General features: G+C 40.0%; 4 protein-coding genes across 4 annotated transcripts; 2 read left to right on the top strand and 2 right to left on the bottom strand.

The window, feature by feature from the left end:
• The first annotated feature begins 2,830 nt into the window (after nucleotides 1-2,830).
• On the top strand, nucleotides 2,831-7,034 carry LOC107037511 (facilitated trehalose transporter Tret1). The gene is made up of 3 exons (XM_015256088.2): nucleotides 2,831-3,138; nucleotides 4,463-4,845; nucleotides 5,086-7,034. Exons 1-3 carry the CDS (start codon nucleotides 3,131-3,133, stop codon nucleotides 6,366-6,368), a joined length of 1,674 nt encoding a protein of 557 aa, XP_015111574.1. The 5' UTR covers nucleotides 2,831-3,130; the 3' UTR covers nucleotides 6,369-7,034.
• A 545-nt stretch (nucleotides 7,035-7,579) lies between these two features.
• Nucleotides 7,580-9,045, bottom strand: LOC107037513 (proteasome subunit beta type-3). The gene is made up of 3 exons (XM_015256090.2): nucleotides 8,917-9,045; nucleotides 8,001-8,566; nucleotides 7,580-7,721 (listed from the first exon to the last, which is right to left on the bottom strand). Exons 1-3 carry the CDS (start codon nucleotides 8,917-8,919, stop codon nucleotides 7,673-7,675), a joined length of 618 nt encoding a protein of 205 aa, XP_015111576.1. The 5' UTR covers nucleotides 8,920-9,045; the 3' UTR covers nucleotides 7,580-7,672.
• Nucleotides 9,046-9,055: 10 nt separating this feature from the next.
• LOC107037510 (cullin-2) lies at nucleotides 9,056-14,091 on the top strand. The gene is made up of 5 exons (XM_015256086.2): nucleotides 9,056-9,375; nucleotides 10,646-11,471; nucleotides 11,793-12,322; nucleotides 12,439-13,234; nucleotides 13,476-14,091. The coding sequence occupies exons 2-5, from the start codon at nucleotides 10,671-10,673 to the stop codon at nucleotides 13,605-13,607; spliced, it is 2,259 nt and encodes a 752-aa protein (XP_015111572.1). The 5' UTR covers nucleotides 9,056-9,375; nucleotides 10,646-10,670; the 3' UTR covers nucleotides 13,608-14,091.
• Nucleotides 14,092-14,125: 34 nt separating this feature from the next.
• LOC107037507 (homeobox protein ARX) lies at nucleotides 14,126-16,067 on the bottom strand. The gene is made up of 3 exons (XM_015256079.2): nucleotides 15,278-16,067; nucleotides 14,607-14,806; nucleotides 14,126-14,531 (listed from the first exon to the last, which is right to left on the bottom strand). Exons 1-3 carry the CDS (start codon nucleotides 15,474-15,476, stop codon nucleotides 14,172-14,174), a joined length of 759 nt encoding a protein of 252 aa, XP_015111565.1. The 5' UTR covers nucleotides 15,477-16,067; the 3' UTR covers nucleotides 14,126-14,171.
• Nucleotides 16,068-16,107: the final 40 nt, after the last annotated feature.

Below are 16,107 nucleotides of genomic sequence, written 5' to 3'. Positions count from 1 at the left end.
AAAGTTTTCTAGTATTTTTTCATAATTCTACTCGTTCTCAGGATATTTCGAGTCGAAAAAAAAATATGTTGACATAAAATTAAAGTTCGTCATTCTGTTCAATAATCAAAGCCTAGATATTCCCCATCAAATAAACATTCCCGATTCCTTATATTGAATTGAACTCATCAAAAGGTTACGAGGCACACGCCAGACTATTGTCCCAATAAACCGCAAACCGTTGATTACCTAATTGATCAATAATCTCCCGGCCATTCAGTGTAATTACCATCATCCTGCAGGCGGCACTGTCCAGAAGATCTCCCTCCGCCTGAAAGAAAAATCCTTGGATCCATTTTTTTTTCTAAAACCTGTTTGCACATCTTCAGCTGTGCGTTATTGGCCTCCTCAAGTTATTTTCTCCTGCCGCACTTGAAAGCGTCACGTGTGTATCGATGAATGCGGCGCAATCTCGAGGCACAAGGTGTTTTGATGATGCAACGAGCTGAATATTTAGGATTGAATTATTCACCAACGGAATTATTGCATTTCCCCTTTTGTTTTAGGGAGAGTCCTTGATTCTCCGTATTGGTCACTCTCTCTGGGAATTATTATTATTATTATTATTATTATTATTATTATTATTATTATTATTATCATGGGTTGGGATTGGAGAGTGACTATTTAACGGACGTGCCTCGTCGGTGATCCAGTGTGAGGACCGCGTGCTACTGCATTTGCATTCGCTCTCGATTCGCAGACATGCCGGCATCACTCATCAATAATTACGAGACGTTTCCTACATCCTTGCTGTGAGTATACAGGGGCAGTATTCTCGACGTTGGTGAATTTTCCTTCTATTCACGCATAAATTAACGTTCGTAAATAGGGACAATACATTTTTTCAAGTCGATCAAATTTCCCTCTCATCAACTTGTTCTCTCAATCGTGCCCACAATAATTTTTCTGATACTGCACAAGAATTTTCCTGGTGATGATTAGTAGTAAAATTGTTCTCAGTGTTATATTCCACAAAAAAATTGATTTTTACTTGGTTCATTGACGTTAATGATGAATTCAAAATTATACGTCACAGTAGGGAAGTCACGTCAAGTTGCATACGTGCGGGAAAGGCAGTACGCATTGACGGGAGAGTGAGAGACATGGCGGTTTCCCTGCTGCGCCATCACAGCTTGCCTGAGGCCTTTGAAAAGATTTCTTTTTTTCATTTTTCCACTATTGGAAAAAAGGTCACATGCGCTAAAAAAATTGTCCTCAAAAGTCAGATCAAAATGATTCTGCAGAGCTCAAATCGTCCAGATTTCATGTTTCCTAAATTAGGTTTATACGAGCTTTTTACCACTTGGTTGACCTAACAATTCAAAAATGGTCAATACGACCTTTTTCCATTTAGCGCGCGACATGTGCGACGGGGATTTTTCAAACCCGCCGCACTTGCGTCGAAATACATATACTATGATTCGCGGGGGAACGAAAAAAGTGACGAGACGTTTTTCTGTTTTTTCCAGTTCGAAAAGAATTAATGCATTTTTCCGAGGTCGTTGATGTTGCACTTTCATATCACGAGGATTGAGCGTGACAATGCCCACACCTGCATCTCGTGAACGGGCGTTGAAACATACGTCGTTGAGGTAAATGCTCAGTCCCAATGAATTAGAGATGAGCAGAGAAAAATACGCATTTTTCTCAAATCACTTGATGTTTCGCTTGAAGTGTTCTTCGCAAAGAAAAACAATTGATTAGGTAATTATTGATAGTATTGTTAATTGATACGTATTAATCAATTATTGAACCATTTTTATAAAACATAAAATAGTTTTATAAAAACTAGTCAATAATCAAATCATTTTTGAAAACGAGCGAAATTTCACGCTGATCCATTTTACTCCAATCGTGAATCTTGAGATTGACCATCTGTTTACTATCATATATCATATTCCTCCCGTTGTCGATACCCACGTCTCATCATCGTGAGCACACATCGGCTTAACGACAATAACAGATAAGAAGTCTCTTCTCTCTTCGTCTCTCAAGCATGATTTTTTTTCTTTCTCTCTGTTCATTTTTTCGAGATGGAAGTACGAGCCGCATAGCAGAGGAATTTATCACTGATGACAAGCCTATATTGTGATGATAAAAAAAATGGGAACAAAAAAAAACATTGGCATTAATTTTAATGAGAAAATTCATTAATCATATTCGATGGTGCGTAATTAACAAATTAAGAGCGTAAAATTCAATGTTTCCTTTTCTCATCTCCAATGTATTTTTTGGAATCCCAACATGAGATTTGACTCATTAGAATCGCTCATTATTTGCTCAAGATATCAACCATAAAAAAATAATAACATTGCCGATGTAAAAAAAATTTAATGATTTTAAATTCTTGGCAACTTCAAATAGGCAGAGTGAAATTCCCCGGGTTTCCCCTTCATTTCGATGATCTCTCTTCAAACTTTAAAATAAAATTTGACTTATCCAAACAGCACCCAGTCTTCATCTATCAAAACAAAACCGTAGTAATCTTCAATTCTTCATAACTTGAAGTAGACAGGGTGAAATTCCCCGATTTTTTTCCAACTCCGTAAAAAATCAAACTAGACAAGACCGAGATCAGAAAAATAAAATGACTCATAAAAATCGCCGGACGTGGCAAACGTCCAAGGGTGAAAGCCTATAAAAAATGTCACATGACAATCGCATCCCCTCCCCCGCCCGACCTAAAAAAAAACCCAAGAACGTAAAAACGAGGGGCGAGACGGCGGGAAAATCCACTCGTAGCGCTTTAGACCTACCGACGACGTTTTTTAAAAAAAACTCGCGTGTATAAAGAGCTTTGACGGTTAGTCGTTCTCGAGACGCGATTGCATCCTCGATGTGTCACGCTCTCGTTCCTCAATTGAAACCGCCAATAGTCCGAACAAAAGCTTTTGTCACCCAAAAAATTTAAATTTAAAAATCAACTCTTGTACAAATGAATCGAGATCGACGAAAAAAGTCCCCCAAAAGTCCGGAATTTCTTCAAATTTTTCATCACTGATAAATTAATTTTTTTCTTGCAACGATATCAGTGAGTTTCATAAATTGTGATATAAAATAAAATCAAATCCTCTAGTGGGTGATACTGAGAATGTCAGAGTAAGTAGATAAAATTTTCCGTCCATTATTTTTTTATTAATTCTTCCGTATCAAGTTTGATCGATGATTTATTAATCTTTTGCAAGTGTTACACTTGACGTATTTACCTTCGAGATAACGTCACTCGTCGACTATTTATCGATAGTTATGCAATGATGTGTCTATTGAAGACTAATCGAGTAAATAAAATTTACAACAATAACGAACGATTAAACCTAATATTTCGCGTTAAAAATTATGTTGAAAGCAGCAACAGTTTTTCGTCAGAAACAAGTTTTCAAAACGCGCTCCGTTGATCAACGAAATGTTACGAATAATATTAATATTTTGATGAATGATGAGAGTTGGTGAGAGTTTTCCCACACGAAGGCCTAGATTATTCCGGCAAGTTGTTGACGATTGAGTTATCGATGCGCGGCGATACGAGTAGAATTCCGGCTTACCTATAGTATAGCTGTATTTTCAGTAAATCATGGGGCAACGGTGGGGATGAGGAGCACGTGCCCGGAGTGCGGCTGTTCTGACACATATAATATGCGTCCTTGCTATCGTGAAAACCCACACAGCGCGCTGAAAATGTATTAAAATAACATCCAACTGACCAATTGACCAAATGGAATAAAGAAGAGCGAGTGATAAAATAACAGCTATTAGCTTCCGTACATAAATGACTCGAGAAAAATGAGTCATTTTTGTTATTGAAGTGGACAAACTTGGAAAACCTAGCGAATAACTGGCTAGAAAATTCTATTAAACTTCTATTAAAAATTTTAATAATTTAATTTTCATTTTAATTTTCCAATTTTTTTTTATTTGATTTTTTTTTATTGGAAATGGAAAAAGTAGAGTTGGAAAATTTACGTCAAAGAATTCCTATAAAAATGTCTCAATAAACAAAAATTGATGGCAAAATAAAATTCCACCAATTTGTTATGCAAAAAAACGCGCATTAAAGATACACAAAGATTAAGTACAATTCAATACAATTTTAGACCTATACCACCACATATCGACTTCAATTGCAGTTCACTACAAAATTCCGTTATCTCAATTGAAAATTGATTTCCATAACTATCAATTCTGAATAATTTATCCCATCTACTCGGCCTCGACCGAATGTTCAACAGTGCAAACGTAAAAACTCGAAATATATTTTCCTTCATGAAGAAATAGTCCAGTGTTGAAGCTCAATCGAGTGTAATTGGGTCAATAGAGGAAATTCCCGCAAATTTTCTCACGCAATTGAGACTTATCAAACAATGACATTGTCCAGATATTCTAATCGACATCCTTTCTAATTTCATTTGTGTTTTCCATCCACCAGGAAAAATGGCGACAGTCGAGCGACGGAGGAGAAAGCCACCCTGATGAACCATAATTCACTGCCCAAGATCCAGAGTATAAATACACCTGGGGACCCTGAAAATGGAAAAGTTCCATCGCAACAGTTTGGCAGTTCCGTGAGACAAGTTTCCGCGGCATTTGTAGCGCAATTGGGAACGGTCAACACGGGAATGACTTTTGGATTCTCAGCGATAGCTATTCCACAGCTCAAAGCTACCACAACAGCTATTGTGGACAGTTCTACTGTATTAAACGATACCAATGGCAATTATTTCAATTGCAGTATTATCAATGAGACTTTGTACAACTGCAGCACGTATTCGAGTGCAATTAGAATTGATGATTCACAGTCGTCTTGGATAGGTAAGATTTGAAATCCAGCTTTTTATCTTGAATACATAATAATTACTTTTGTTAATCTTGAAAATGACATCAGAAGATTATGAGGATTAAAGTGGAGCGATTCTCCCTTCCCCACTTTTTTCTGAAAAACAAGATGCGGCATCTAATTCATTTGGACTCCAGTTTTCAGTTCGCCATATCCCTTTTAATATTTATTTGCCCAATAAAACTAATCCCCCAATGTCTTTTACTGTTTATCAGCTAGTATGTCGTCAATCGGCACGCCAATCGGCTGCCTCCTAACCGGTTACTTAATGGATTACCTCGGTCGCAAGCGTTCCCTGATAATCACCGAGATCCCAGCGCTCCTCGGGTGGCTCCTGATAACCTTCGCCACGAGTGTCGAGGCCATCTACGCCGGTCGTTTCTTCGTGGGTCTAGGATCGGGAATGGTGGGTGCCCCAGCGCGTGTCTACACCAGTGAAGTAACCCAACCGCACCTCCGAGGAATGCTGACCGCCCTGGCTTCGGTGGGGGTGTCCACAGGGGTCCTCATAGAATACGCCCTCGGGAGCATCCTCCACTGGAAGATCTGCGCGGCAATAAGTGCCTTGATTCCCCTCGCAGCCCTCGTCCTGATGTTCGCCTTCCCCGAGACACCGTCCTACCTCATCTCCAGGAGTAGACCGGAGGAGGCGAGGAACGCCCTGAGAAAGTTCCGGGGGAGCAATTACAATTTGGACAGGGAGATGGAGACACTCGTCAACTTCTCCACGAAGAACAACCTCAAGAGGCTGACCGGCTTCGGGGAAATCCTCCGGGCGCTGGTCAAGCCCAATGCTCTCAAACCGTTCGCTCTCCTTTGTCTTTACTTCCTGATTTACCAGTGGAGCGGGACCAATGCCGTCACCTTTTATGCTGTTGAGATCTTCAAGGCCTCTGGGACGAGCATCAACGGCTATCTGGCTACAGTGATCCTGGGGCTTGTCAGATTACTCTCCACCATTGCAGCGTGCATCCTCTGCAGAAGGTGTGGCAGGAGACCCTTGACGCTCATATCCTCCGTCGGCTGCGGCCTGTCCATGCTGGGACTGGGGGGCTACGAGTGGCTCAGGGAATACTGGGAGCATCATGACATCCAGCCGATCTGGACCTGGATCCCCGTCGTCTGCATGTTCTCTTACACGATCGCTTGTACTCTTGGATTTCTCGTTATCCCCTGGGTCATGATTGGAGAGGTCTATCCTGTCCAGGTCAGGGGCATTGTCGGGGGCTTCACCACCATGGCTGCGCACTCCTTCATTTTTATGGTGGTCAAGACATTCCCACTGCTCAAAAACACCATCACCGAACATGGCACTTATCTGCTTTATGGCTGCATCTCGTTTTTCGGCTCGATTTACTTTTACATTTGTTTGCCGGAGACCAAGAATAAGAGCCTCCAGGAGATTGAGGATTACTTCTCGGGGAGACCGTCGACGGTGGTGACGGGAAAGTTGTTCTGGAGCAGGACCCAGAAGATTGCAGCGGTGGGGAAGAATTGAAGGTGATGAGCGCTCAGAAAATAAATCCTTGTTTTGACATTTCAAAGATCTTGAGAGCGTGAGTTTTAAATTAAAAATTGTTTTTTTTTTCGATGACGGAGGCGAGAAGAAGGGATTGTTTTTGTAGTGAAGAAAAAAGGATGTAATACTGAGATTTATCCTGCATTCCGATTTTAATTGGAAAAAATTATTCGCGTGTAATTATTTAACAACTCAAAGTCATTAAATATATTTCACCGTTTTAAGCATTATCAGAGAGTCACATTTTGGATTCTCGAGAAATATCCAGTGGAAACTGCAAAACATATTATTTACAATTAGCAGTTTTATCTCAATGTGCCAAGGCTCTCCCACGTGTTCGCCGGATGAAGGCATCTAACAGGTGCTATTTATTCCTATCCGTGCTAAAATAGATAATATGATAATATGAAGTATCAATGTTTATGACTAGAGGTAGATAATGGAAGCTCAAATTGCAGCAGAAAAGGAACAAATGCAGCAGCGACTTATTTTTGTAAGGTAAATAAGAGATGATATAGTTGTACATAATTGTCTCAGCATGTACATATTTGTTCAAAGTGTATTCTCAGAAATTTCAGTGTGAAAATGGAATAGATTTTTTTTTCTAATAAAAATGGCTATTCAATTTCCGGTTCCCTCACGCAATTTTTTATACTTGATCATTTTACGAATTCAATCGAGAGAAATTTTTCCATCATTTAGTTTTTTCCATCTTTCTCCTCTTCCTCCTTGAAAAATTGTCCAATCATCCGAGAATGAACTTTTCCGCGCCATTTACTAGGTATTCTTACGTTATGGAGGATTTTTTATCTCAAATCTAGAAATGCTTTTTCTTTCTTGACTTCTCCTAGCTCTGCCTCGCCAAGATATTCAGCTAAAACAAGATTACCCCGCTATAAAATTTACTTATATTGATGCTTCTCATTGACGATGATGATAGGAAGTTTCAAATGTTTATGAGTTGAGGTAGACACTGCAAAGCGCAAATTGCATATATTTGTTTAAAACTGGCTCTTAGAAATTAGACTGTAAAAATATAATAAATATTTTAATTTTATAAAAAATTCTATAATGCTATCTCAATTTTTTGTCATTCATTACCCCTGAAAATACGTCACCATCGATAATTTCCAATCCAAAAGTGTCAAAGGCTCATGAAATTACGAAAGAATAATACCAGATGATGCATATTCTCTTTTTCAATAAACGTATATTTAATTAAAAAGTAAAAATGTAAATTATCAAGAACAAAAACTCTTCTTCAGCTGTTTTTATTTTGATAATTAATCCATTCTCGTCTTGATGGTTCTGGTAGTGACTTTATCCTTCTCACTGCAATAGAAAAAAATCAATAAAACAATGAAATTAATACTAGATCACTAATTAAATAGATAAGGACAGAATGGACAATCTGTTGTTGATTAATCTTCACGTAACTTTAAATTCATCAGAGAAGCGGTAAAACGGTTTAGAACATTTTGATTCGGAATCTAAAGCAGATATGAACATTTTAGTTGCTAATTCCACGTTCTATCTTCAAGCTTAAAAATAGAGGAAAATTCATTCAATTCCATTGTGCCCCACCCAACAATGAGATGAAATAATACTGACATGATGTGAACAACAGCACCCCATCCAGAGATAGCATCCCTATCGCAGGCATTGACGAGTGCCTGACTGATGGTCTCAAAAAGATCGTCAGGTTCAAGATCAGGTTCATAAACAGTTTCGCACATTCCGTAGAGTTGGTCCTCAGCAGTTCCCCCAACAACGAAGTCCTCGGGCTCGTTGATGCACCCGATGAGATCCATATTACAGATGTAAGGTTCGAATGTCTCCGGGTCAAGGCCAGCAATCATGGGCTCCACGAAGTAGGTGCCAAAGCGCTTCTCATAAAGCAGATTAGAAACAACGGATGCAAATGTCTTGGGGTGCATTCTGCGGTTCTCCTTGAGCTCGTAGAGATTCAGACGAAATCTCAGACGTTCCATAACGGTTTGAACATCAGTAGCGAGCCCGGGTATGCCCAGAAATAGATGTGGGCCCATTTCAAAGATCTTTTGAAAGTCACAGGTAATTGTTTGGGCTTGAATACCAAATCTACGATCGGCTGCTATAGCCACGCAGTTCTTGCCCTTCATTGCTATCATAGCACCCCCATTGTATGCTAGAATACTCTGAAATACAAGAGGTGAGAGGTGTCTTCATTCTGGCATTATTCGATAATTAACGCTACGTGAAGAATTCATTAATGAAGTGACGAGTAATTCTTCAATTGGTCAACATGCCTATTACTCCAATAGAACTCATTCAATGACATTGAAACAATGTCTTTAAAACCCATCATCCGCCAAATTTCCTCAAATTTCAATCACTAAAACGCTTTGTCATCCCAAGAGTGTGAATCTAACCTCGAAAAATCGCAAAAAACTCCTCAATTCCCCCCCCCAAAAAAAAAACCAACAATGAAATTCTCCATAGTTTCAGGCGAAATAAACTCAACAAAATAATTAACAATAATCCTCACCATTTTTACAGCTATTTAACCACCTTCTCTCTCAAATAAATAATCCCACTGCTGAATGATGACAAACAATCCTGTGTCTGTCTCAGCTCGCGGCAGACGCCATATGCAGTCGATAAAGTAAATTTTCCCCTCAAGATTTGTGACGTCACAAGTACGTTAATTCACAGCTCGAAGATGGCTGTCTAATGTTATTTGATGTTATTGAAGAGTGATATTAACGTGTTATTATTATCAATATCGAGTTGGAGTGGTAACAATAGGAGAGGCTCCGTTGGAACGAGAAATATTTGCTCTCGAGTGACTGTGGAATACTGAATATTCGGGGTTATTTGAGATTTTCGGAATATGATGGACTTATCGGGGTTTCGAGTGTGGATATTATTGCCATGCTGCTTCTGATCAGTGATCCTAGGAGCGTCAGGAACAAGTGGAATTGCTCAGGAGAAATCATAACGAGAGGTAAATCATTGTTCTTCAGTCAATATAAGGGATTGGGGATGTTTGGACGAGGGATGGGGCCTTTGGTGGATCCCTCGGGCAGTCAGCTGGCGATTTTTAATGCACGAGGTCATCTCTGATTCACTAATGCCTGGGGGCTCATGTAGGGCAAAACGGAACGCATTTTAGGGAGAATAGCTCAAGTGGTAGAGGGGAATTTGCAGATTTTCTTGTTCATATTCAGGGGCTTTTTTGGGATTGAAAATGGCACTTGATTCGCCCAAATTGGATCATTTTGGTAAGGAGATAGTGACAATTGAAGACGGTCCGTTTCTACCCCATTGTGTACTGTTTTCATTTTTTGGGTTTTTGGGTCGCTTCAGGGGACGGTGGAGGTCTTTGTCTGGGGTTTTGTGGAAGGAGGAAGCGGGATGGGAGGTTACTGTCGAGGGGGATATATTTAGATTTTTTTTCCACGATTTTTGCGAGTGTTGGTGGAATAGGATGACGGGGAATCGGCAAAATTGGAGATTGGCGGAGGGATTTGAGTTTTTCTTTTTTTTTTTCAAATTGAAGGAGTTTTTTGGGGCTTGAAAATAACACCTGATTTTTTTAAATAGGAGATATTGAAGATTGAAGAAGGACTGTTGTACCTGTTTTTCCTAGAATTGTGCAAAATCGGGCATGAAGGGGTGTCCAGGGGGATTGTTATTGGATTTAATTTAAAGGTTTTCTTCTCATTTTGAAGCCTAAAAAATTCCTCCCTTTAAATGGGGTAATGAGGTTTTGACAAAAGTATCTTTTCAAACTCCAAATTCATTCAAATCGTATAATTACAAGAGAAGTTCTTCATTTTAATTCATTTAAATATTTTTCGTAACAAAAAAAAAACCGTCGAAACACAAAGATTATTCGTAACGAGAATGAGAGAGGCAATTGGTTCGACGATGATTTGCAAAACCAGCAGACTCCTGGCAGAGTTCCAATAATATCGAGAGTGTAAACGAATTCCCAGAGTCAGTGGTTCAAGCACAACTAGAATGAATGTTAGTTCTCCCAAATAATATGAATTTTCAATATCACCTGGACATCCACCCGAAATAATAATAATTGTCCGACTTCACCAGTGAATATTCCCGGACCAAATGGTACGATTTGGATAACTCAAATCTCATAAACTCGAAAAAAAAAAATGGACAATGGCATTTTTCATAAATATGAGAATAGTAATTGTTGCTAATAAATTAACAATTTGCTTCCGAATGTATTCTCTATTTTCTTTTATGTCCAGAATTAAAAATCCTCATCCCCCCACAATGTCCCTAAAGCCGAAGAAGGTAGACTTTTCGCAGACCTGGGAGGTCCTCCAGGAGACGGTAAAGGGTGTGATAACCCTGGCGGACGTGCCCCGTTCAACGTGGAACGACCGTTTCTCAGACGTCTACTCTCTGTGCGTGGCGTACCCCGAGCCCCTAGCGGATCGTCTGTACAACGAGACAAAACGTTTCCTGGAGTATCACGTAACAGCCCTTCTGAGGATTGTCTCCTCAGCAGGTGATTCGAACCTCCTGCAGTCGTACCACCATGCGTGGACCGAGTACTCCCAGGGTATAAACTACCTCCACCGACTCTACCTCTACCTGAACCAGCAGCACATAAAGAAAACAAAGTTGACTGAAGCTGAGATAATCTACGGTACAGCATCGGCCAATTCCTCGGATTACCAGGAAATGGAGATGGAGATAGGTGAGCTGGGTCTTGACATTTGGAAGCGAACGATGATAAATCCCCTGAAGAAGTCACTGGTGTTTCTGCTGCTGGAGGGCATCCATGCCGACAGGATCGGAGGTGCCCAGCCAACGACGACAGACGTCATCTGCGGGGTCATCGAGTCGTTTGTGAGGGTAGAGGCTTACAAGATGAAGGGAGAGCTCGATATGTATCAGGAGATCTTCGAGGGGCCCTTCCTCGAGGCCTCCGGTGAATTCTACAACAGGGAGACGGTTGAATTACTCCAGCAGTCTGATGTCACCAGGTACATGGAGAGGGTAACCTGGAGACTAGCGCAGGAGGAACTCAGGGCGCACAAGTTTCTTCATCCCAGTAGTATCCCGAAGGTAACATGATTAAGTGACAAATTTCGATGGCACAATGCCTCAAGAGTTGACGACCCTCGGTTTGCCCCCCATCATTCTGATAATCCGAGCTTCACTTATACGCTTAACCCCGCCTACCCCTTCCAAATGTGGGGTGGTATTAACCTTCAATTTGACCCTCTTGTTTTGAAGTATATTTCATTTCATCTTTAGCATTTTACAAGTTTTTGTTTTTATCCACTGGGATAATGGGATAATGGGTCAAACTGAAGGTCAACTCTCCTTGGTGAAATAGTCTGGATAAAAATGTGAATCAAAAACCAATGGGTCGATCCTTTTTAGGTGCGCGCCTGTTGCGAAGAAAAAATGGTGGCAGCCCACGTTCTCTGGCTCCACGCAGAGGCCGAATCGATGATCGAGAACGAGAGAAAAAAAGACCTAGCCCTCCTCTACATGCTCCTGAGGCCGCTACCCTCTGGTCTCACCCCTCTGGTCCAGAAACTCACCCAACACATCACTCAGCAGGGCCTCAATGCAATTGGGCCCCTGCAGGGTGAAAACGTTCACATCCAGTTTGTAGAATCAATTCTCGAGGTTCATGCCAAGTACTCAGACCTCATTGAAGAGGTTTTCAAGAAGGATCAGGCATTCGTGGGTGCCCTGGACAAAGCATGCGCAGCTGTTGTCAATCACAGATCTACATCAAAGTCTCCAGCACGTGCCCCAGAGCTTCTCGCTAAATACTGCGATACTATGTTGAAAAAATCAGCGAAGGGTGTATCTGAGGCGGACATCGACGATAAATTAGCTAAATCAATAACCGTCTTCAAGTATGTGGACGATAAGGATGTTTTTCAGAAATTTTATGCCAGGTATGATGGTTGAATTATTTGTGTTCAGTAATATATAAAAAAAAATCTGTTTAAATGAATAGAAAAATTCCATATAATTTTACTTAATGAAAATTTGAAAATAATAAACTGTACAGGATGCTGGCCAAGAGACTGATCCATCAGCAAAGTCAATCGATGGACGCTGAAGAAGCCATGATAGATAGATTAAAGCAGACTTGTGGTTACGAATTCACCAATAAACTTCACAGGATGTTCACAGACATGTCTGTCTCCATGGATCTGAATGCCAAATTCTCAGCAAGTCTGAGAGAGAGTGGCGATGAAAATCAGCTTGGGATAGGGTTTGTTGTTTATGTCCTGCAGGCTGGGGCATGGCCACTCTCACTGCCACCATCACCAGGGCCCTTTCACATCCCCCAACAGCTGGAGAAGTCTATCGCGAGCTTTGAGAAATTCTATCATGCACAGTTCAATGGGAGAAAGCTCACTTGGCTGCATCATCTGTGTCAGGGAGAGCTCAAGTTAAATTATCTTAAAAAATCGTATTTGGTGACTGTACAGACGTATCAAATGGCTCTGCTGTTGCTGTTCGAGGAGTGCGGACAAATAACCTGCAAGGAAGCTGCACATTCTCTCAGGCTATCTCATGACCAACTGGTGAAACATGCCATGGGTCTTGTGGATTGCAAAATACTCAAGAAGGAGGAAGACAAGGAGCTAGAGGAGGACAGTCTTTTGATGCTCAATTTTGATTATTACAATAAGAGAACCAAGTTTAAGGTCACTGGGGCACTTCAGAGGGATCAACCTCATGATGCCGAGGCGACGCACAGGAGTGTTGATGATGATAGGAAACTCTATCTGCAGGCGGCCATTGTCAGAATCATGAAGAGCAGAAAACTTTTGAAGCATAATCAACTTGTTCAGGAGGTGGGGAATGACGAGATTTTTTTTTTGTCTTGGGGAATTGAAAATAGATTTTTGGGACAGAATAATCATTTTTTAGTCACAGTTGGGGATATTTTTTTCAACTGTAAAAAATTAATCATAAGATTCTTCAACTATATCACTCTTTCTTGAGAGATATTAAGAGGATTAAATCAATTGATTCTTAATTAAAAATAAAAACTATCTTTTTTAACGACTTTTTAACATTTTTATTTTTCCACAGGTTCTTGAACAGTCCAAAGTGAAATTCGCTCCAGCCATCGGTATGATAAAGAAATGCATCGAGGCATTGATTGATAAACAATACATCGAACGTACGCCAAATAGTGCTGATGAGTATTCTTACGTGGCGTAACCCAAGAAAATCTCAATTAAATATTCAATTCACTGTTTGAGGTATTCCCCGGAGGATAATTCAGTAGGAAAATAATGAAAGTCCATTTTTTCACATTGAATTATTTTCTAGAATTTACAATTACATGATGATTATTAGGGGACGGACACTGGGAAAAAATGAAACAACAGAGAAAACGAGTAATTCGCAAAATTGAGTTCAAAACCATCAAATGGTTTTGAAGATCAAACAGTTGAATAGGAAAAAGTCTCTTGAATTGCGCTGAACAGTCGTTTCGCTACATTTTTCTACTGAATCTGTCCACCACTAATCGATATCATCATCGGGGAGTACTTAAAAAATAATAAAACGTGAAACAACTCGAGGGAGGAACAAATTGTCTTTGGCTACTTCGCAACGGAGGTGAAGAAAAATCAATCCGTATAGATACTATAATGAAAAATGTAATATATACGTAATGAATAAAGATGAAATTACTATTTTATTTGATTTTATTAAACTAATTTCTTTGTGTATAATCGAGTAGAATTGCTCATTCATAATCAATAGGATCAATTGCTGGGACTAGGAACGCGGATTTTTCAACTGGAGAAGATCAGGGTCGAGTAGGGGATTGTCATCGACATCTGGGGGCTTGTTGATGGCGTTCATGATGAGTGGGGATGCTGTGGGGACGGTTGAGTAAGGCGAAAAGCCGGTCCACTCCATCCCCAGGTAGATCGGTGGGGGAGAGCCCAGTGGTGCTTCCAGCAGCAGATGATCAGCCGTCTGTTGCTGGGGGTTCTGCTGCTGCTGTTGCTGCTGCTGATGAGGATGATGGACTTCTGGGCACTCTGTGGGGGTCAAATGGGAACCCAGTTGGCCTGGCATCTTGCATTGTTTCTCTTGCTTTCGCCATTTGGCTCGACGATTTTGAAACCATACCTGAAAATTTTTGAAAAAACAATTTTTCATCTTGTTGAAGATGCATTTATCTAGAGGAAAATGTGATCCACTCACTTGTACTCTAGCCTCAGTAAGTTGGATCCTCAATGCGAGTTCCTCCCTGAAGAAAACATCCGGATAATGTGTCTTCTGAAAAGCCCTCTCTAGCTCCTCCAATTGGAAATTCGTAAAAGTAGTCCTATACCTTCTCTGCTTACGTTTTCCAACAGTAATCTGTCTTTCCTCACTCCTGGGACTCGTCGAAAAGTCATAAGCTGTTTCCAAAAAACAATAAACAAATAAAAAACTCAAGAAATAAATAAACAGAAACAACAAGAAAATTACAATTTTTTGAATTGTCGAATTAAAAGAAAACGGTTGTTAAATCATGAAAAAAATGTGAAAAAATTGTTTTTTCAAATTTTTAAAATGTTGTCTTACGGTTCAATATCGAGATTAAAATTCACACCTGCAAAGTTTGTCTAATAAAATCATTGTAAAATGGCCGAAAATTTGGGGTCAATTGAAAGCTTCGATGTTCGACTACAAAAGTAGAGAAAAAATATCCAAAGTACTTGGATATTCTTAAATTCATTTTGCCCCGATCTCCCCTATCCCCAGCTATTTCCCCCCTTGCGTTAAGCTAGCTTAATGCATTTAGGAATAATTTAATTGAGCCTCAAATTGCGTTAGACGTCCCCAGACCGGTTAATTAGATAAAAACAGCATGAAAATCTTGTACTCACTGAATTTAGTTGGAAAGCATACAGACGATGATTGCCCTGACATCAGACCAGCCAGTGCATTCGTCTGAAGATCACCACTCGAATTAATATCGTCTGTTCCATCGACAATAGCCCCAGTGGACACCAGAGGATCTCGGGGTGCACCCACCAAATACAATTGACGATCAGCATTAGTTTCTTCTTCTTCCTTCAAATCCATAGCGACGAAGAAATCCTCGCCCAAAGTATCGTGAGACTCCGTTTTCGTGATTTTATACCGGGGAATTCCCGGTCAATTTTCCCAATAAAAATCTCTTTTCATTCACCTTCTAGAGGAACATTATTTCTTCACTATTTTATCTCATTTTTACTTTATTTCATGTTTTTAAAATTTCTTCTTGTACTTTGAGGCTTTTAATCGAGCAATTATCTTCGATTAATTAAGCGAGGGATGAAATATTAATGAAAATAGACTTTACGAAATTAGAATAAATAGAGTTTAAGGCACTCAGTGGATTAAATAATGAAGCTAAAACAATTTGTCTCGTCGACAATGTGCTACCAGTGGTAATTGAATCACCAGTGTGTCGTCCTACGTTCTCTTCACTATCTCTATCTATACTTTTGATTTTTGTGCTCGTTTTTTTTTCTTCCTTCTTTTCTGACGCGTTTCACCTGGGTTTGGAGGTGCTTCACCGGTTAGGAACCCCACAAGGGCTGATGATGAAGACTTAGGAGTGAGTTTGAACCACGAATCGATAGTGTTTTTCAGGTGGCAGTGTTTTTGTTCGTGTAAGAGTGTTTTTTTTTGTTTTTGGGATTGAATACTGTTTTTTTTTTTTCGGGGGGGG

The sequence above is a fragment of the Diachasma alloeum genome, unplaced genomic scaffold, assembly GCF_001412515.2.
Source record: "Diachasma alloeum isolate Michigan unplaced genomic scaffold, Dall2.0 Dall_scaffold_00255, whole genome shotgun sequence".
Lineage (NCBI taxonomy): Eukaryota > Metazoa > Arthropoda > Insecta > Hymenoptera > Braconidae > Diachasma > Diachasma alloeum.
This window is presented reverse-complemented; position numbering and strand designations above follow the sequence as displayed.

Bases quoted from the DNA above. Each gene is read 5' to 3' on its own strand.
- LOC107037507 (XM_015256079.2), bottom strand. From the start codon at position 15,476: ATGGATTTGAAGGAAGAAGAAGAAACTAATGCTGATCGTCAATTGTAT. The intron at 14,807-15,277 runs GTGAGTACAAGA...TTTTGGAAACAG, and splicing joins ATGCTTTCCAACTAAATTCA to CTTATGACTTTTCGACGAGT. The intron at 14,532-14,606 runs GTGAGTGGATCA...AAAAATTTTCAG, and splicing joins TTACTGAGGCTAGAGTACAA to GTATGGTTTCAAAATCGTCG.
- LOC107037510 (XM_015256086.2), top strand. From the start codon at position 10,671: ATGTCCCTAAAGCCGAAGAAGGTAGACTTTTCGCAGACCTGGGAGGTC. The intron at 12,323-12,438 runs GTATGATGGTTG...TAAACTGTACAG, and splicing joins TTTCAGAAATTTTATGCCAG to GATGCTGGCCAAGAGACTGA. The intron at 13,235-13,475 runs GTGGGGAATGAC...ATTTTTCCACAG, and splicing joins ATAATCAACTTGTTCAGGAG to GTTCTTGAACAGTCCAAAGT.
- LOC107037513 (XM_015256090.2), bottom strand. The intron at 7,722-8,000 runs GTCAGTATTATT...TTTCTATTGCAG, and splicing joins GGTGCTGTTGTTCACATCAT to TGAGAAGGATAAAGTCACTA.
- LOC107037511 (XM_015256088.2), top strand. The intron at 4,846-5,085 runs GTAAGATTTGAA...ACTGTTTATCAG, and splicing joins TTCACAGTCGTCTTGGATAG to CTAGTATGTCGTCAATCGGC.